Below are 21,407 nucleotides of genomic sequence, written 5' to 3'. Positions count from 1 at the left end.
ATGGGAGAAGCACCACCGTAGAAACAATACCTCTGTCAGGAGCCAAAAAAACCATTGTTCTAGATGAACACAAGCAGTACAAGAGACAGGCCCCACCTCGAGAGAGCATCCAGTTCGACCCCTCCTCCTCTTGCCTGTCCCCTTTTTCTTCCCTCCCCACACTCCCAACCATCAAAGCCAATTGCACAAATCAGTGCAGAAGACCAGAACAGGTCACTGAATGGGCAAGTGAGAAAGGCCCATGGAGGCCAACCTGTCCAGCTTCCCAGGTGATGGATGAGGCTACAAAGCCCTGCAGGAATCAGCAGCTAGCCTTGGCCACACAAATCAAGGCACTGCTGATATGAGAAGCCAGATTTCCCGGCTCTGTTCCAGAACATTCTTCCTGAGCACAGGCAGGATGTAAAGAAGTTTTGTTACTTAAGTCTCTAAGCCCAGGACTTCTTTGCCCTCAGGAGATTGATCATATCTGCTTCTCAGAATCATGTCATCTCCAGAGACACAGGATTAGTAATGCTGATCCCTCCTCCACCTTCCCACTATTTCTTTCTGTCTTCACCCCTCCCCCTTTCATATTATTGATCTTTTCTCTCTCCTTTCCTTCCTTAGCGTAAATCCTAGAGAGCAGCGAAGATCACACACCTACCCCTAGGGAGATGAACTCTGTTCTTGCCTGTAATAGCCCAAACTTGGCCTGAGGTTTTCAAAGTCAAAGTTGTCAACTTAAGTTCTAAATAGATTTTTTAAAAGGGAGACTCACCAAATAATCTGATACATTTATGTAAAATTAAAATTGCATTTATTTTATTTACATTACCACCCACACCACTGACTTTCAAGTTCAAATTTGTCCCCTATGGTTCAATATCTTACGATAGGCTGTGTGTGTTTGTTCGGTTTTTCATAAGACCCAAATAAAACTAATCAAATGTTTTTCACACAATTCTTTTGCAGTATCTGTTTATAAATGACCTTTTAAATTTTGAGCTGAACTTTCCAAAATTGACCATTTCTAGTAAATTGGCTCATCTAATTCTTGACTCCAGTGCTAATAAAAAAGACATATGTTTTTCCCAGGCATATAAAGGGAAGATGGGGGTGCAGTGGTAAGAAGAGGGAGGTGGAGAGAGAGAGAGAGAGAAGAGAGAGAGAGAGAGAGAGAGAGAGAGAGAGAGAGAGAGAGAGATATCAAGGGAAAAATTTCTCCGGTAAGTAAGTTCCTAATTAAAAAAAAGAAAAGAAAACATCGTTTACTGAAAGTTTCCAAGTTTTTCAAAATGATTATAAAACAGAAGCAAGCACTCTGAAGCTGCTCATTGTGCATGACAAGCTCACCTTTTCCTAGGTGGGGATGTACAGGAAAGGGGACGTGCTACAAGCATTTGTCACGGGGAAAAGCTCTGGGCATTAGGCTCCGAGATACACATTATCACCTTGAGTACCACTTAGAAAAAATTACCCGAGGCTTAGAAATCAAGACCAAGTGGGCAGGGGACACTGACCTATTAACATTATCCCAGCCCATAATCTACCAAGGCCACCTAAGGATTAACAAGCACTTTGTAAAAAAAAAAAAAATGTAGTTTTGTTTGTTCAGCAATTGAGTGTGGACCAGAGGAAGGAGCCTAGAGAGCCAAAGGCTGATTTTGGAAAACTAGAAAGACACCATGCTTTATTTTACTTCCTTGCAGATATATCTGCTCCCCAGGCTAGAGTTTTGCTTGCTTTCTTTCACACTTAGCAACCTCACATCCTGGAGGACATCCCCACTCGGCACTGATGTCCCAGGCCTGGGTGTCTCTTCCCATGGCTCTGCTGTCCTAATGAGGAGCTAGCTAAAGCCTAACCCGTGTGTGCACTCATGGGAGAATTGTGTTTCTAATGGTTGGAGAATTCGTGCTCGATGGCCATGGACCACATGAGGTAGGTAGTAAGTACATCCTCATTTTGCAGAGGAGGCAACCAAAAGGCACACCACCTCCCCATCGCAGAGGGAAGTGGCTGTCAGCAGCAGTTTGAACACGGAGCCTTATAGAGGATATAAACCAGCGACTCGCCTATAGATCCCCCAAATCGGGCTGTTCCAAAAATCAGCTTCATCTATCCACCTACCCATTTAGATGTTTGAGTTATAAACACGACACTAAGAGGCACTAAGAGGAACTGAGTCTTGGCGGCCTGACCCCGAGGAAATAACCGCAGAAGAGGTTGCCTGTTGACTCGCTTCCTTTCAGTTCTAAGTTTTAAAAAATAGGTCCTGTCAGCAGCGTTTGCCCATGGCCTGTACGGAACACTATCAATCAAGGTGGTGTTCTGCTGCTCCGGTGGTGCCACCTGCAGTCTGGATAGCACACGGCAGATTGCTACTGACCCTGTCACACAAGTCACGGAAATGTTAGGAGACCTTAGGGGAGCCACGCTGGTATTTTGCCCCTACGTAGAACAGTCTGAACACTTTCTAAATAAATCTGTCATCCCCTCTGCAGAGATACCCTGTTTCCCTGTTGTAAAATAAGGAACCAAACAGGCTTTTTTATGCATTCTTCAGGTAGGCAAGTAGAGGCCACAACTCGAGAGAGACTGACTCTCAATCGGAGAATGCCATACTGCATACTTTGAATTCTGCATTTGCATCTGGGAAAGGCAGCTCTTCACATACATGGTGGTTCTGTTGAGAGCGCTTTCTGCTTCAGACACACCGTTGGAATGTACCCTTTGACGTACCCAGGGCCCATCCAATGTAGATGCTAATTTACAAGCTTTTTTTTTTCCATAAACAAGATTCAAAGTTCAGATCGATTGGTGTTTAAGTTAATAAAAATCTGTACTTGTCCCAAGAGGCCTTGGTTCACGGAATCACAGATTGGACCACGCCCATCTGGCCCGGTTTCCTGCCGAACACACCAGCCTCTGACAGGCATTGGCAGCTGGAGGCCACAGATTTAAGTTAAGCAGGGCAATCTGTGCTGCTCTTGGCCCCAGCGCAGCCGAAGCTCAGCCCCAGATGAGGTGAAAAGACAGCTGTGTGGTTCAAGTCCTCCTGACTCACAATTTCACTGTCTTATCATGACTAAAGCTGCTCACCGCATCTGTGCTTTTCTTACATAAATTTTCAATCCAGCTCGTGTTATTATAAAGCATCTTTTCCAGCCCTGCTGTTGGAGCTGGACTTTTAGCTCGCATATTTTTCCCAGATGTGATGAGCTCGCCATAGCCCTCTTGGTGAGCAAATGCATATCCCGACCTTCTGGAGCTTGACCTGCGGGTCTGGGGCCTTCTGCTTCGGATGGGTGTTTCCTTGCTCTGAGCCTTCTGCCACCGGCGGATCTGGGGAGGAAGAGAGCCACAGGGCAACGATGAATCCATCGTTATACCTGCAGACACTCAGCCACTGAGTAAAACCAAAGACATTTCTGATACTTAACGGAGAGTCTGCCACGAGAAAATATTCACCTCCACTCCCAAAGAAGCTCCAAGCCTAAAAGCCATGACATTCTCCACCCCAAAGATAGCACGAGGCACTAACAGTTGTCTTTTTTTTTTTTTAATTCCTATCAAGAAATTCTCATGTAAACAAGAAATATTCTAATAAATGGCACCACTGTCTCCATTTCATTGGACATGTGATGAGTTGGGGGCAGGAATGTTTTTGCTTTGTTTTAGTGACAGGGCCGGGAATAGAGCCCAGGGTCTTGCGCACACTTTTGTATAGGAATATAATGTCTATAGTCCCAATACCCACAGTCTTTCACCTCTCTTGCCGTTTTAGAGGCTGTCTGAGTCCTGCAGTCACTAGTAATTGGATTAGGAGAAAATTTTGAAAATTGGAGTCAGAATTTTCTCCTTCTTACACAAGGTCAACTTTCAGGGTTTTCATTTAGTGTGTGTGTGTGTGTGTGTGTGTGTGTGTGTGTGTGTGTGTGTGTGTTTGCATAAACACAGATGTGTGTGGCCTTTTAAAGAACATCCACAAATAGCCCTTCCACCCAAGGCTCAGGAAACATTGCTGAAGAGGGGGCAGAAAGAGCCAGAGGAACAGATTCCTGTTGCTAGCTAATGTCCCCGAGACCTGACAGGGGAAATGCACCCATAAACTCTCAACAATAGTTCTCAAAAAAAAAATTAAGACCTAAACATCATTCGGGTGGGTTTCCAACATATCTCCCTGTGAATGTGACCGAAGAAGATGGCCAGAGGTTTGCAGAAGTGCCCAGTTCTAACTTTCAGGTCTGAAGATGCTCATTAAGCAAAACATGACAGTCATCCTTAACACAAGAAGAATGAGCCATCTTCAGATTGGATGCAGCTCAGAACCGACACCGGAGGACAGACACAAGGGACCCTGTGAATCATTTCATACTCTACCCCCAGAACGTAAGGAAAATCACTGTAAGAAAAGCCCCACCTTGCCCGGCATGGGTGCACTGGGAAGGCAGAGGCAGGCGGATCACTGTGAGTTCAAGGCCAGCTTGGTCTACAAAGTGAGTCCAGGATATCCAAGGCTACACAGAGAAACCCTGTATGGAAAAAAATAGATAGATAGATAGATAGATAGATAGATAGATAGATAGATAGAAAAGAAAAGCTCCACCTCAGAGCCCGTGGCAACACTGATCTGGGCCCACTCTCTCCAGAAACATGCTCTCTTTCTTTGTGGGGTAATAGAAATGACTCCAGTCCTCTTCTCCCTGCCCTGGGTCTTAGCCTGGCCCAGCACGGCTCTGTTTGTACTGCTCTTCCCATGAGCCATTGAGATCTAGTCCACTCTATGGTCTGGGTTCTTTCTGCCCCACGTTCCTTCTGTTTTCCCTCCATCTTTGTAGTTCCAGTCCACTCAGCATGTTGCTGTTCCCTTTGGAAATATGCTCAACAGGAAACACGCCTCTCTTATTTCCCAAGCCAACACTCTGTTTCTGCTCAAGCGATGAGACCACGTCACATGACTTGTTCGGATTCCTTGTATGGTGCCCGTTGCTCCTCCTGTAGCTTTGCCCTTCTCTTACAGCAATACTCCAACAGGACTCCAGTGAGTCAGGGGTAAAAGTACTTATAATTCATCGCTGCATACCCACATTTAGCCTAAGGTACCTCTCCTCACTGACATTCAGGACTAGCATGTTTAAGATGTTCCATCTACTCTGCCTTGATGCTGCAGACCTATGGGAACTTCCTTAGTCATTTCCTGTGTATCTGTCAGGACAAAGACGCACATCAGCACATTGTTTATGAGAGCCAAACACTGGCCTTACTTCAAGTACTCACGGTATCGCAAACCTACCTGATCACTCAGGCTTGGGTATAAGTACATCTTCAGAAATCTGAACGCCACCACGGGCATGACTGACACCACCACTATCAAGAAAACAACAAGCCAGACGAACTTCTTGCTCAGAGAGTGCCGCGCATTTCCTACCGTTAGAGAGACATAGACACCCTGGCTATAAAACACTGAATTGCTTATACGATCATGATAATTACATAAATCAACTTACTACAATCATAGTGAGTTTTATTAATTCAATAGACAATTACATAAATTAAAAGAAAAATCTTGGAAGCTATTACACAACCCCAGGGGAACTGCTAGCCCGATGAAGCATTCTCTCATCTGAGCAACCTTCAGCTTTGCTCAAGTCTTCCATTCAGCTTCACTGATCCAGGAGCAGATTAGAATTTCTGAGTAGCGGGCCTCATCGACTGCTTACGTTGTGTCTAGCACAAGGGTAACCTTTGAAATTCTAAGCAACAACCCAGAAACTTACTATTTCTTTTTTCTTTGATGCTCTCTTCATCCTGAGCTAAAGATCTGAGGAGACCCTGGGGGCAGAGAAACTCCTGGCCAAGTCTGAAGCTAGCTTCCACACTCACATATTATGATTTGTCTAATGAAGGCAGCAATGGGAAGACAGGCAGATTCCATGGGGCACCATCCCTATCCCTGTCACTTTGTAGGGATTTATCATGACACCTTCAGTCTGCCAGATCTTCATCACAGTGTGCCTGGGTCAACACCATTCGAATGGGCTTTGGAATGAGAGCTTGGTGACTTGTTGGTGTGGCTGCTTTTTCTGGCTTTGGAGAGTAAATCTACCAAGGAGCAGCCAATTCCAGGCACTGTATGCCAACGGCAGAAACAAACTTGATTCAATCAATTAAATGTCTTTCCGAGCTCCCTGAAGCTCATTACCCTCAGATAACACTGAGAAAAACAAGCTTCACTCCTCCCTGCTCCTGGTTACTAGAGAAAACCCCAGTGTTGATCTAACTTTTGTAAACTTTCTCTGGAACTCAGTAATCAATCCTCGGAATGGCACGGGCCTCACTTGAGATGGGTTCGTCCGCACACAAACTACACTCTCCGGGGGAAGCAGTCCATTCTGCAGGTTAGAGTGGTCTTCAAGACTGGAGACACACAATGTTACACAAGCAAATGAGAAGTGAAGCTTACGAAACAGTTCTAGAGCCTTTCTCTCCTGACTGGCTTGTTCCGATGACTAACCAACATGCCTCTGTGTGGTTGAGATCTTTTGGTAAACCAAGTATTTACGTGGGGCTACTGAGCAAGACTCTTAGGACGGGAAGAGGTCACCGTATGTGTTAAGAAAGGACAAAGCCGACAAAGCCGAACAGCAGTGTCTGCACATGGCAGCTGAATGCCAACAGAACCCTGGCATTAGGGAAGATGACCACGTCAGAACTGATCCCGTGAACTCCGCACACAGATTAGTCTCATGGGAACTGCTTTCTAGGCTGAGGTAATCAGAGGATGGATGAGGAGTGCTGTGCTGCCTCCCTGAGCTCTGGAGGGTTGCTTTCTGTTGAGGTGAACTCAGAACATACGTGTTCTTTACTTACTCACCTGCACTACAGAATTCCAAACTTCTCGGAAAGCGTCTTAGTGGTTGTTGTATAAAAGTCAGTGATGATGCCAGAATCATTTTGAAGTGTGACCCTTAAAACAGGAACACTGGATGTGTCCTCTTTGCTAAATAAGGCAACCTCCAGGCGTTAAGGAATCTTAGGGGTTCCTTGCTACCACATCAGACATCCACATTCTCCCATGATGCCCCCAAACATAATCAAGTCACAGTTTCTTGAATGATAATATTGTGGTGGCCAGTTTTATGTCAACTTCATAAAAACTAGAGTCATTTGGGAAGAGAGACTCTTAGTTGAGTAGACGCCTTCACAGGTCTTGCCTGTAGGCAAGTCTGCGGTGTGTTTGCTTAATTAATGGATGATATATGAGAACCCAGGCACTGTGAGTGGATCCACCCCTGAGCTAGTCATCCTGGGTGTTATTGAGCAAGCCAATAAACTGTGTTTCTTCATGGCCTCTACATCAGTTCCCGCCTCTAGGTTACTGCCTTGAGCTTCTGCCCTGACTTCCTTTCATGGTGGAGAGTGATCAGGACATGTAAGATGAAATAAACCCTCTCCTCCCCGAGTTGTTTTCTGACATGTGTTTATTACAATAGAAACCCTCACTAACACTCACTACCATTAGAGTCAATGTTTATTTATCCAGGATCCGTCCTAATACTTTTCATGTAGTAACTCATTTAATCTTCATTTTTTTTTCTATTGAAAATAGAAACAGGCTGATCTCTGTGAGTTCAAGGCCAACCTGGTCTACAGAGTGAGTCCCAAGACAGCCAGGACTACAAGAGAAACCCTATCTCAAAAAGACCAAAAAAGGAAAGAAAGAAAGAAAAGAAGTAATTAAATAACCCAGTTCACAGATAAACATTAAATTATAGAAAGAAAATAAAACTTGTTCAGCATCATACATTTGTTTAATTGTGGAGCTGATATTTAAACCCTGACTATCCAGCCTTCTGTTCTGGCCACTTCTAGAAGGATGTCCAGAAATCTACAGATGGTACTAATTTATGCATCAGTTCTTTTTTATCTAAATGCAGATAAGATCTATAGGGTAATCCTGCTGGTGGTAGCCTGGTATAAGGGGAGGTGGGTATTTCGTCCTCTATTCTGTGTATAATAAATAAACTTTTCACCAGCTGTACACTTGTCCCAATACACATATTATGCCCCTTGTTTTCTAGGTCACACCCTACTGCATCTGGGCTGTTGGATCCTATAAGTTTTATCTGGCAATGAAGAAAGCAGTCTCTTGGGACCCGTTTCAAGTCTGGAAGGCTTCCAGTGCACGAGTCAATTCCTAGAGAAAAAAAGATTATTGACCATTTCTAGCCCCCCACACAATACACACACACACACACACACACACACACACACACACACACACACAAAATAAGTTACCGGGACAACGAACTTTCCACGTGACACAAGACCTCACAAAAGGTAGGCTCACTTACCAACAAAGGGGAACTGGTGGGGGAAGATTCCGAAGATACCATTACTGTGCATTGCCAGTAAAATAGAGAAATAGGTAGCAATACTCCCCCAGATGAAGACGTGATTAACCGCAGTCCAGTAACTTGTGTCCAAAGCTATCTGAAAATAAAGTCAAATGCAAAAAGAGGAGCTTTCAGACATGAAAAAAAATCACTGTACACAAAAGCTTGCTTCCAGGACTGCCCTGGAGCATACAGATAACTGGGACAACCACACATGGCACCAGGAGAGAGACAAGTGGCCAGAGCTTAGGTGCATGGGCAACGGTATCTGCCAAGACCAAAACAGCCTCAGGAAGGGCAATGTTAAGGGGCTTGTTTTTAATGTGAAATAAACAATAAAATAGTTTTCTAAAGTCAGTTCCTAAGTTGCTATCAAAATATTTCAATTGGGGAAAAAAAATCTTGTAGTGGGCTAGTGCAACATTTTATGAGCTCTGTGTAAATTTTATAAGTTTTTTTTTACACGTGTGTTATTTTTACCTGAACATTCTAACTCATTCTGATGACCTTGTTCTTAAGTTACTCGCATCTCAGCAAAGAAAAATCTTTGCCTCTTTTGTTATAAATTCATGGTGGTCTGGAATGGGTTCTCTATTCCCTCTTCCCTTCCAGTGTCTTGTGTAGCAACAACAATGTTGCTTACATGGCAGAGGCCTCAGGAGAAGTGCAGTGAAGGACTGTAGACTCCTCTCTACCTGAAGGGACCCTGTCTGCAACATAAACACACCGCTCTCTAGCTGTGGGAACACCTTCCCCTGCCTCTGTAGTTCGCTGCCCTCTGAAGTGTTGCAGCAGTAAAGACACTGGAAGCAGAAGAGATGAACTACAGGATGGGTATACTTGAAGAGAGCCTGCTTCCATCCTGGTCAATTATCTAGGACACTACCAGGACACTAAACCAAAACCTCTAATACAGTCTTCCACCACCGGCCAGCTTGTCATCAGCAAAAGATAAAGTGTGGTGTATGTTATATAAGAAAGAACAGAAATCATAATCCATGTGAAAAGACCTTGCTAAAAGAGCAGGTGTCTCCCACTGAAATAGAACTAATAAACGTGACAGAGAAGTGCCACAGCAGCAGCAAAGCATCATGGGACCTCTTAAGAGAGCACAAAATTAACCTGAGGAAAGAACTCCACTGCTGATTTTAAAACTTGAACAGAAAACAGGAATTACTTGTGTCGAGAGCTGAATTCATATCCTAGAACAATAAATGCAAATGAGAGGGAACACAAACTAAGAAATGGAAACCACTTGTGAATCTGTAGGTGTCGGATTAGGGAGGCCAATGTACAATTTAATAGGATTTTTTTTAACAAAATAAAGAATAAATAAAGAAGTGCCAATCAAAGATATGGTACAAAGAAAAGTGTCCCTAGGCAGCAGTAGCCTTGATTTTCAGACTGAAGACTGTTTAAATCTCAGGAAAATTAGTGCAAAAAAAATCACATTCTGGTGGCATTATGGAATCAAATAAAGAGTATAAACTTTTAAACCATAAAGGTGCTATCTGAGTGGAAAAAGAGTCAACTGACATCAATCCACCACGTGAAATGGGGCTATAGCAACGTAGCTACGCAGTTGGCAAGGGGTGAGGGTGGAGTGGGAGGAACTCTATTTCAAGGAAATGGGGGGAAGAGTTTAAAATCTGAAAAAAATAAAATAAAACAGTCCCAAATTTGTTTCATTGGAGGTGGATTAAGAAAGACCTAGAACAAGATTGCAAAATGTTTGGTGATAATTAAAATTACTTAGAAATTCCACTTCACTCCATTTAGAATGGCTGAGACTAAGAAAGCAGATATTAACAAATGCTAGCGGGGTTCTGGGGAGAAGGAACCCCTTATTTAGTGTTAGAAGGAGTGCAAACTGGTGTGGCTACTATGAAAATCAGTGTGGTAGTTGTGCAAGAAAACTGAAAGTAAAGCTATTTGATCCAGCTGCCCTGCTCCTGGGCACACATCCAAAGACTCAGCATCCTATCACAGGGACACCTGTACATCTGTGATCATTGCTGCTTTACTCAATAGCAGGACATGGAAACAGCCTAGACAACTGCCAGCTGATGAGCAGATAATGAAAATATGGTGCATATGCACATGAGTTTAATTCAGTTGTAAAGAAAAACAAAATTATAAAACTTGTAGGAAAATGGACATAAGTTGAAAATATTATACTAGGTGAGAATTCAGCCTAGAAAGATGAACTCTGCTTGTCCTTTCACTTGTGAATCACAGCATTGCATTTTTAGATTTGTATGCTTTACTTAGGATGTCTATAGACATCAAAAAGAGAGAAAAGTTTATGACAGAGGAATAGGAATATATGTGCTATGAAAGCAGATGAGAAGAATAAATTAAAAGGAAGTCTGGATGGAGGTATGCTGTACGGGTGGACAATATTGTTCCCAAAAGACAGAAATTATTAAACAGTGTCATACACGGAACACCCCACTATGAGGTGTTAGCCTTAGATGTCCTCAGAGCTCCCCTCAACAACAACAACACAGACTATCACCATTGCTCTTGGTTGTCCAGCATCCTTAGATGATGGGACCCTATTGTGAAAACACCACACACTTTGGTTGTGCAGATGTCAACTTCTGACTGACCGAGGAACTTCCTCCCTGCTAGCTAGCCTACACAGTGGTACTATGACTGCTGGGTGAGAAAATGGCCTTATCCAGTGCCTGCGCCTTGAGTGCTACAGTACAACCTGCCAGCCTGAAAACGGAATTTAGCTTAGATGTCCGTCACCTGACGGACAGACGAGGATGGGATACGATGGCACAGGTACAGGGGTGACTGTGCTCTACGAGGAGGAAACAGGAAGACAGCAACCCCTTCTGATTCTCCCTGTAAGTCCACAGCCCATCTCCGCCCAAGGAAACAACATCAGACAATGCAAACTGCAGAACGTTTTACAAACCATCTGACCACCATTCTTCCAAGTCATTACAGATGAGGAAACACCACAGAGTCATGAGAGGAAACGCTGGGGAATCTTATGTTGTTGTTGATGGTGGTGGTGGTGGTGTGTGTGTGCCTGTGTGTGTGTTTATGTATGTTTACATATGTGTGTGTGTGTGTGTGTGTGTGTGTGTGTGTGTATTTACTCAATACTAGAAAAGCTAGGGAAGTCTGAGTCACTCCTATAGCTTAAGTAACAATTCTGTATCCATGCTAATTTCTTCTATCTGACACAGGTGTGTCAAGGTTCTGTGTGGTCCTAACAAGTCAAGTTGAGCAGACACAGACACTGTCCTTGAAGTCTATGAAGTGTCAACTGTTCTGAAAAATGTACAATTACTTAAAAGGAAAACATTCTTTTTAAATTATTCCTGTTTAAATCGTGAACTTAATAAAGATTTTCTAGTGCACATCAATTATTTCCCAGGCAACCGAAGGCTGTGGATTTATTGTGAACTAATTCAGAGTAATGGTCTGTTACCCATGAGGCCTGGCTAAGAAGGGTGCTTTATACTCATCAGCTAAAAATAATCTATTTGGGAAGATGTTTTTGCAACAAGTTAAAAAGAACATCAAACTTCCATATATCTTTGAACTCAGAATCCCCCCTTTTATGAATACAGCCTGGCCAGGCATGGTGGGGCACACCTTTAATCCCAGCACTTGAGGGTCAGAGGCAGATCTATTTCTGTGAATTAGGAGCCAACTTGGTCTATAAAGTGAGTTCCAGGCCAGACAGTGAGACCCTGTCTCAAACAAACAAACAGATAAAACACCAATAAAGAACACACTTTAAGGCAATAAAGAAGCTTTGCAAATTAGCTATATGAAAGTTTGCTGGTTTTCATAGTGAAAAGAATAGAAGCGATCTAACAGTGTGTCCTGGCTGATAAATGACAGCGTGTTCACATGCTGAAGCATCACGCTACGAAAAGGGACATTCCAGAGAATAATCCAAGAGCAAGATACATACTCATTAGATAAAGTGGAAATAAAGTTATACAATTACACAAAATTGATTTATATTACTTTTTTGCCATGTTAACACCAGTATGGGACTGTGGGTGGGTGAGTTTTAATTTTTCTCTATACTTCTCTGTTCTTTCCAAATTCAATATATGTGCACTTATGGCCTAAATTCTGTGTGGGGTTTTCCTGCAGGGCCTTGCTTTTGAAGACTTCTGAGCATCATGAGAGACCACAGCCCATGGCTGGATCAGTTGTCCTAGGCTCAGCACAGGGAACCACCTCTCAGGCTGTTTGAAAACCAGCCATGGATGTCTCTGAGACTGTAGGTATAATCTGGAAAAGCAAGTCAGTTTTAATTATTCTTTTCCAATGGTTGGACACACACTGACAAACTCTTTTCTGTGATAGAATCAGTAGAGAGAAAGCTCCCAAGCAGTTTGTGTGGACCCTGACTCACCAGCATCTAACACAACTGCACCAAAACACAAACTGAGGAGGCAGCTCTCAGAACACCAAGGACTCCTCAGCCGGAAGTGTCTCCTTAATCTGCTGTTTTAATAGAGCATTGAGCCTCCTGAATGATTTTTTTTTTTAATGTAGTGCCAAATAAGTTCTGGTTGTCACTTTAAAATCTGGGACTTATTAAGTCTGAAATTATTGGAAATGTTTGTTATCCTTGGAAATGCTTCTTCTTTAAACTCAAGAAGGGAACAATAGTATGACTTCCTTATCTTTATTTTTCATATACAGTTTGAGACAGGGTCTCACGAGTTAGCCCAGCCTTGAGCAATCCTCCTGCTACAGCCCCTTAGTGCTGGGATGACAGGTATGTATCACTCTGTTAGGTTATTTTTTTTTTTTCAGTACTGGGCCTTGAAGCTAGTACCTCGAGCACATTAGACAATTACGCTACCATTTCTATTTATACACAATACCCAACCTAATTAACTGATTGCTATATTTTTTACACACTCAAAGGTTATAAACTCCTAATGCTAATTCACCATATCTTGTTAGTTATTAAAGATTATTGATTTCATTTCAAAATGTGCAGTTAAAAGGACAATCCTGGGGCTGGATCAATGGCCCAGTGGATAAAGCACACTTGCCGGGTGTGCAGGAGGATCTGAGTGTAGGTCCCTAGCACTTGTGTAAAAGCTTAGTATTGCCAGTACTGGGTGGGCAGAGATGGCAGATCACAGGGTCCTAGCAGAGAGCCAGTCTAGTTGAAATGGTGGGCTCCAGGTTTGGTGAGATAGCCTGTCCCCCAAAAAAGTAGAGATGTGACTGTGGAAGACATACTGATGTGAGCCTCTGGCCTCCTCATGCATGGACCAATGGGAGTGCACCTGCGTGCACACACACACACAGAGAGAGAGAGAGAGAGAGAGAGAGAGAGAGAGAGAGAGAGGGAGGGAGGGAGGGAGGGAGGGAGGGAGGGAGGGAGGGAGAGAGAGAGGGAGGGAGGGAGATGGGGGGCAGGGAGAGGGAGCAATTCCTTGTATTCTCTTAGGCTTTACTCCATGCCCACCACCTTAACAAGCAGAATCAGCTGGTGGTGAACTTCAACATATGTAAACCTGTCACACCAAGGCAGAAGTAGTGCTTTAAGGAACACGGTTACCTGTACACTGACCACAATGACCAAAGATGTGGCCATGGTCACGGCAAAGGACTGGTAGTCAGCAATGTGCTGACCATCCTCTCCAGCCACGTTGTGAAAGGCCCCATAGGGAATGAAGAAAAGGGCTAACGAGGTGTAGATTCCATGTGCCACACAGATGAAAAATCTCCGCTTATTAAAAAGTAGATTCAGTTGTCCCGGTTCATAGAGCTGAGGACAGTCCATGCTGTTCTGTTCACTCACATCCTGTAAACAGAGTGTAAATTCAGGGGAGGAGCACTGAGGAAGAACCAGAGAGGCCCTGTACTCCCTACCCCCAAAAGAGATGAGGTCATTGTAAGCACACCCTTTTACCTACTAATCCTTCGGCGATGACAAGACATTATCTTGTTTTTATTCCCAGAAGGACCCACCCAATTATAAATTATCCTTATCTTTCCATCCCCAGGAGAGAGACAAAAGAGAGGTCACACAGATCATGTGTAGCCGAGCCAGGAGGTGACTGTACTTGAATGCAGCTATTTGAACTCAAATCAAATGTGTTGTCTATGTCTTCCACAGGCTGCTGTGGCTGCTGCCTCTCGGAGGGATTCCAGCTCCAAGATTCCAGCACATGATGTATAGCCGTGGACCAGAAGGAAATTGCTAATGCATTTTTTTTTGGTAGTAATCAGGAGAGGGATGCAGAGAGATGCAGGGTCGGAACTGACCATTTGGGGAAGAGGTGAGCAGAGACTATGAGAAAATCCCATGTGGTGTTCAAAATAGGAAGTGGGGGGTAGGGGGTGGGGTGCCTGAAACCAAGCACATAGGATCTGAGCACTTCACTCAGTGAGGACTGAGTAGTAAACGTCAAGGGCTCAGCACAAGAGAACCTCAAAGAATAAGGGGCCCCATATTTAGCAGCCACCAAGCTCCAGGGACAACTTAACTGGTTTTTCTAAACTCTAATGAATATATGCATCAATGAAGCAGACTCTGCTTTTCTGGCTAACTGCAAAATGATGCCAGTACCACAGCGTGAGCATCAAAACCAAGGCCAGTACCAAAAGGATGGCCAGCATGGGAGACTGTCCAGAAACAAAAGCCAGCCAGGCAGTGGAGGTGCATGCCTTTAAGCCTAACACTTGGAGGCAGAGGCAGAGGCAGGTGATCATTGTGAGTTTCAGGCCAGCCTGGTCTATAGAGCTAGTTTCAGGGCAGCCTAGGCTACACAAAGAAACTCTGTCTCAAAAGACAAAACAAAACAAAAAGGAGAAGACCATAGATGGAGAAGTGGCAGCCATGATGTTGAGGTCTGGGGGTAAGTCCAGTTCTCCTTCCTCTTTGTTGGATGACCCAGACTACACAGGATGGGTTTCCCTGAATCCTGACACAGCCTCTTTAAGAAGTCCTCGCTGGAGAAGCTGCTGGATACCTGTCTGGTGACTGGTACAGTTACCTGCACACAGTGCTGAGCTGAAGGCCTGCCAACAGGTTTTGGCCATGTGTAGTCACTTAACCCGAGTCTTGGTTTCTTCATCTGCAGAAATCCAGGTAGTAATGCTTCCCTCACAAAGACCACTGTCACAACTACGAGGTGCTTGTGCAGAGCCCCTTTTCACCTATTAAATAGTCAACCGCCTATGCTAACTCAAAACGTGAATAAAATGATAACGCTCAGTAATGATAGTAAAATGTAGCAGCCCCAATTCAAGGGAGCTTGTGTGATCTTAATTCTTACTGGCTGGCTGGCTGACCGGTCTATAACTACAACGCCCTCACCCACCAGGGCTTGCTTGACTTCAAGACAAAATGAGTGACACCACAGGTGGTCCCTGTGGCCTTCTAGGCCAGCATTCGTGATTTCTGCCATCAGCTTAAGGGCCAACCCGGACAAACCAAGAAAAGAGAGGAACAGAATTGATGGCAATATGAGGCTTATTGTGTTTTCAGTTTGCTTTGTTTTGCTTTGCTTTGCTTTGCTTTTTTTTTTTTTCAAATTGCACAATAACTGGTTTGGGTTTTCTTTTTTTTCCCAGAACTGCCTTATTTTTTACTATTTGATTCCACACTGTGGGCAGCTACAAAGCCCCAAGAAAAGAAACACTTGTAAACACCAGCACTTGGAAGAGCACATGCTAAACCCTTTACATCTCAGGGCTTTTGAAGTCAGTACTTTGTGCAGCTGCCCTTTCTTGCATATGGACAGGAGACTCAGAACCGACTACAAAGTAGACAGGACCGAGAAGGGAGTGGCCTCACAGTGTGAAGATGTGTGTTGTGCAATATATAGCTTTGGGCCAGAAAACGAAGCCGAGTAAACTGCTCTAATAACAGATCGGAGAAAATCTGGTCTCAAAAATACTTTTTTTTTAAACTCCCTTTTTAAAGTAATACACTTTAATTGTGCCATGGAAACTACTGGCTAGGCTTCCACTTCCCCACAGACAGCCAGACTTCCCCCCTTTGCCAGGAAGTACGTTCCAAGCCAGAATGGACCATGAAGCACCATTTTTTTTTTCATTGATTTCTCTCCCTCCTCCTGTCTCACACACAAACACACTAGATGAAAGTCTGTGTTCTTTCTCTCCATGACTGAGGGCCTGTGTGTGTTCACCTGTCTTAGTAGGTCTCTTCTGGTCTGTGGCCAAGGAGGCTTCACTGTACCTGCGGATATTTTATGTCTCACCCTTGTCCCCTTATTCTTCCTTAGGCCTGCATGGTTCTCTACAAACCCCGAGAGGCTAACATAGCACTTCCCAGCACATGAACTCAGAGACATTTTAATGTCTGAAGCCTGAGCGACAGGTTCATGAAAGGACCACTTGGCAGGGGAGCACCCTTTGGAATAAGCTTCGTTAGAAGAAAGAGCCTCGTTAACTGTGCACAGAAGGGGAAACGGCAGGGCTTGAAATGGGAGAGCATCAGGAGAGGTAGCCACTCTCAGGTCCCAGTGAGACCCAAGACAAGGGTCAGTCCCTGTGGTTCCTCCCACAGCATCTCACTCTGTCCCTATGCTAAACTTCTCCAGCCCAAGGGGTTCCCGTCCCCTTCCCTGCTTCTCATTCCTGTATCACCTGCCTTTTCAGCCATGCACTCTCTTGGTCCTCACTTCCTCTTTGCATCCATTTGTCCACTCTTCTTTCCTCTTTCTCTTCTCTTCCTCTCTCACTCCCCCAATCCCCCACCCTTCGCCTTATGGTCCAGTTCCATCTGGACTCTTCCAGATGCCTCTGGGAGCTCCCTCCTTCATCTCTATAGTAAAAGCCTTCTCCTCAACCATACCTTGGAGCGGCCATGTCCTCATTTCCTTTCAGCTGCCATGTCTAGCATCATGAGAAGCTAAGAGAGAAGCTTCTTTGGAACCAGGGGATTTTTTTTTTTTACTACTATAGACTCTGAAGGGGACGGCAGGAATTTCCATGCCACATTATTTGGAAGGCAGGCATAGTTTTAAATCGTCTTTGTCCTGGGAAGTAGAGGAGGAAAGCTGGGCTCTTTTTTTCCTGCCAAGTATGGGTGTGCTCTAAGAGTCACAGAGCTGGACTGTCAACTCGTGATGGACTGCAGGTCGTTGTGACCTGATAGGGACGGGGAAGCTCGAGAATCTGTGCCCTAACATTTAACAGGGTGAGAAAGTAAAGACATAGTTACATAAGGAAGTGAAAGACCTGTACAATGAAAAACTTGAAAACACCAACAAAAGGAGTTGAAGAAGACACAGAAGATGGACAGGCCTCCCGTATTCATGAACTGCCAGAATTAGCATTGTGAAAATACCCATCCTACCCAAATCAACCTCCAGATTCAATGCAACCTCGATCAAAATTCTAATGCAATTCTTCATAGAAATGGAAAAACATCAGAGTTAATATGGACACACAGAAGACTCAAGATAGCCAGAACAGCTTGCAACAATAAAAACACTGCTAGAAACATCGCCATTCCTTATTTTAACTTACACTACTGGGCTATGCTGTTAAGTGTTAGTATTGGTGCAAAAAAAAAAAAAAAAGCACACTAATCAGTAAAAAAAAATTTAACCCCAAGATATAAGTCCAAATACCTAGATCCAACTGACTTGTTTTGTAAAGATGACTCAAAAAGTGTTAAATTGATCTACCATGTGAACCAGGGCAAATATCTAAAGGACCCTACATCCTACCACAAGGACACATATTTATCCATGTTCGTCTCTGCTCTCCGCACAATAGCCAGGAAACGCAAACATCCTAGATGTCCACCGGCTGATAACTGTAATGAAAATGTGATTCATATCCCAATAGAACTTTATCTAGCTGCAAAGAAAATTGAAATAATGAAACTTGCAGGTGAATGGATAGAACTGGGAAAAAATATATGGAATGAGGGAACCCAGACCCCAAAAGATGTAGGCAATGTATTCTCACACGTATGTGGACCCTCATCTTTGACTCTTTAGATTTGTGTATTTGGCTTGGAATACCTGCTGAAGACAGGAAACTGGAGAAGGGATCACTGATGGGGAAGAAAAAACTTAAGGAGCAGGGATAGTGAAATGCAAGTAATGTGAGGGGATGAAAGGGACTAATGCAGAGGAAGATGTAAGTGGGAAGGGATGGGAGAGTCGGCAGAGGAGAGGCTGGGGAGAGGATATTTTTTAAAGCTATATAGAAACCTACTATTTTACAAGCTTTCGACACACATACACACTTAGAATTACCCTTCTCAGAGAAGAATACTTCTCCCAGAAGTCATAGCTGGCAAATAAAAATCCAAGTACTATGTATGAGATAAATCCCATTGAATCCTTGGTCAGGAGCATCTGGGAGAAGCCCAAAATAATAATAATAAAACATTGTCACTGATCTTGGTTGCCCACCAGACCCTGCTGGTGAGATTCTATTGCTGAAGACACCACACATTTTGGTCATGGAACATGGAGAAGTCAAATTGATTCTGACCAGGACAATTCCTCCCTGTGGGCTAGCAATCACATTTCTAGAAGGTGCTATGCAGGTCGCCAAAGGAAAAAAGTCCTCAAGAGTCTTATCCAGTTGTGAAATCCTCAAGCTTCAGTAACAAACAGCCCAGCAAGATACACCCATGGGTGCAACAAGGGCACATGTGTTATAAAAGTAACCAAATGTTTCCTGATTGGATAAGACGCGATCTGTAGGAGACAACTTATGTTGGTACAGTACATCTGTCTAAGAACCCACGGCTGGTCCACTCCCCAGCCCTAGGGGTGAAGGTACTACTTTTATTTTGATACATGGACACGGAATCAAACTGATCTCTAAATAATTATTTCTACACCCATGGTTAATGGAGCTCCCAGTCCTCATGAGAGAGGCTTCTTTGTGAAGTGGATGATGTTTCATACAGACACTCACAACTGGTCAAAGCACAAAGAATAATGTTTACAGTTCGCTCAGCCATTAACGGGAGCTCTGTAGCACATGCTTTATCCTCAGGCTTGGGAAATATCACAAAAGGGAGGGGGTGGTGACAATATTGTAAGAGCCAGAGGTCAGGACAAGGTGGGAAAGTAGAGGAAATGGCTTCTGTACAAGACATGGTCATTGCCCTCATGAGCTCATGGTGACTATAGTTTTCTGTACAACACTTGTACTTGATCAAGCCAGTCACCTTTCCAGCCTAGATAGGAGAGGGGCTCATGATGGCAGCTAATGGCTACGAGGGGAGGGAGAGCTATTTTTTAATAATGCTTCCCCTGGTATGTCAGCCATGCTCCAGTGGGAGGCCTCACATCCATGTGTACATAGATGGGACAATTCAGACTCTGTGGGCCATTTAAAGAGGAGAGATGGGGTATGTGACATTAAGAAGGGCAGTGGGTCCTGCTCAAACTATGGCACCAGCCAAGGACAATACGAGCAGTAAACCTCGAACCCCTACCCAGATCTAGCCAATGGATAGGACGTTCTTCACAGTTGAGTGGAGAGTGGGGTCTGACTTTCACACCAACTCTGGTGCCCCATATTTGACCACGTACCCTTGATGGACAGGCCTGGTGGCACTCAGAGGAAGGATAGCAGGCTACCAAGAAGAGACTTGATACCCTATGATCATATAAAGGGGGAGGAGGTCCCCCGCAGTCACAGTCATAGGGGAGGGGAGTAAGGGGAAAATGAGAGGGAAGGAGGAATGGGAGGATACAAGGGATGGGATAATAATTGAGATGTAATATGAATAAATTAATAAAATATATTTTTTAAAAAGATGGGCAGTGGGGGTATTGGGGTGCATCCGGGAAGACTTAGGAGTAGGAGTTGGGGCAGCTAATGTGATCATAATACATTGTGCGTGTTTGTGAAATTCTCAAAAAATTAATTTAAAATATTATATTTTTTAAAAAGATACCATCATGGTAATTTGAGAAATGCTGGACTTAAATGAAAGGATGAAACTTCATGCATGGCTTCCCAGAACCTTACATCAACAGGGCAAGATGTGAGTCCCTAAGAACAGACGAGGCGAACTTGGATGGAGAACCTCTCTGGAGAAGCAGCAGGGAAGGAAAAGGACCTAAAAGGACATGTGACCCATGTAACACTTCTTTGAAAAAAACACATTCCTAACGCTCTTCCCACAAACCAGCCTACTATGTAAAAAGCTCGCCAGCAACAGCTGAAAGATTCAACAGAGAAAGAAAGCAGCGAATAGAGCAAAAACCACATACCTGGTCAAAAATTCCCATGGCCAGAACGGGTAGTGATGTATAAACGATGTTAAAAAGAGTGATGAACCACTGGTCATAAACGGTCTGAAAAGAAGTGACACATCCATGAAAAACACCGTCCACAGAGTGAAACTATCCATTGTCAGGGCTAGGTAGCTCAGAGGTCAAGGGCTGAGACCTGGGGTCTCCAAAGGTTCTGCCCCTGATGGGGGCTGCGGGTGTCTCTCACTTCTGTCCCCTTACCTCTAGGTAGTTTGTTTTGGCTTAATGTGTTCCTTGTTGTTTTTAAGATGGGGCCATAGTCATGAGGTAGCCCAGGCTGGCCTCAGATTTGAAGCTATCCTCCCACATGCTGGGATTAGAGGCATGCATCACCATGCTCAGCTCCAGCTCAGCTCTGGAGCGGCATCACATCCCAATCACTGTGCATCAGTGGGGGCGAGATGAGCTAATGCGTGCAGCATACCAAAGCAACACACAATAGCACACATATGTGAGACACCAGACCTTACAGAGGATTACTATTGCACTCTCAAAGTTCTTCATAGCTTATTACAAGTTCAAACACATGGTCTAAGTGATACACAAATATTCCACTAAAGTATTCCCAGAGAAACATAGAGATAAGCCCATTACCCCCAGACTCTGTTCAAATATTTTCTCGGGAGAAGCTTGTAGCAGAGGGAGCACAAATCTCACTGCTGCACTGGATGTAAGCAAGACAGTCAGAGCATCCCTTTCACATGCACACAGCAGGATGCAAAAGACAGCCTTGTAGAGGGGGTTGGCAATGCAG

At 44.1% G+C, this 21,407-nt stretch overlaps 1 protein-coding gene across 8 annotated transcripts in view; it reads right to left on the bottom strand.

The window, feature by feature from the left end:
* Window positions 1–1,274: 1,274 nt before the first annotated feature.
* ATP8B4 (ATPase phospholipid transporting 8B4 (putative)) overlaps window positions 1,275–21,407 on the bottom strand; it is a 174,582-nt gene continuing 154,449 nt past the window's right edge. For 5 of the 8 annotated variants that reach the window (XM_084775494.1, XM_084775493.1, XM_084775492.1 and 2 more), the window contains 5 exons: window positions 20,612–20,695; window positions 13,945–14,190; window positions 8,340–8,478; window positions 5,279–5,409; window positions 1,275–3,327 (listed from right to left, as the gene is read on the bottom strand). In XM_084775494.1, the coding sequence (XP_084631620.1) occupies window positions 3,046–3,327; window positions 5,279–5,409; window positions 8,340–8,478; window positions 13,945–14,190; window positions 20,612–20,695 (882 nt within the window). In that variant the 3' untranslated portion in view covers window positions 1,275–3,045. Of the gene's footprint in view, window positions 3,328–5,278; window positions 5,410–7,737; window positions 8,183–8,339; window positions 8,479–13,944; window positions 14,191–20,611; window positions 20,696–21,407 lie in introns of those variants that run through there. The other 3 variants (XR_014777957.1, XM_084775496.1, XM_084775498.1) reach the window with 3 other exon arrangements.

The sequence above is a fragment of the Acomys minous genome (genome assembly GCF_964271855.1).
Source record: "Acomys minous genome assembly, chromosome: 3".
NCBI classification, from domain to species: Eukaryota; Metazoa; Chordata; class Mammalia; order Rodentia; family Muridae; genus Acomys; species Acomys minous.
This window is presented reverse-complemented; position numbering and strand designations above follow the sequence as displayed.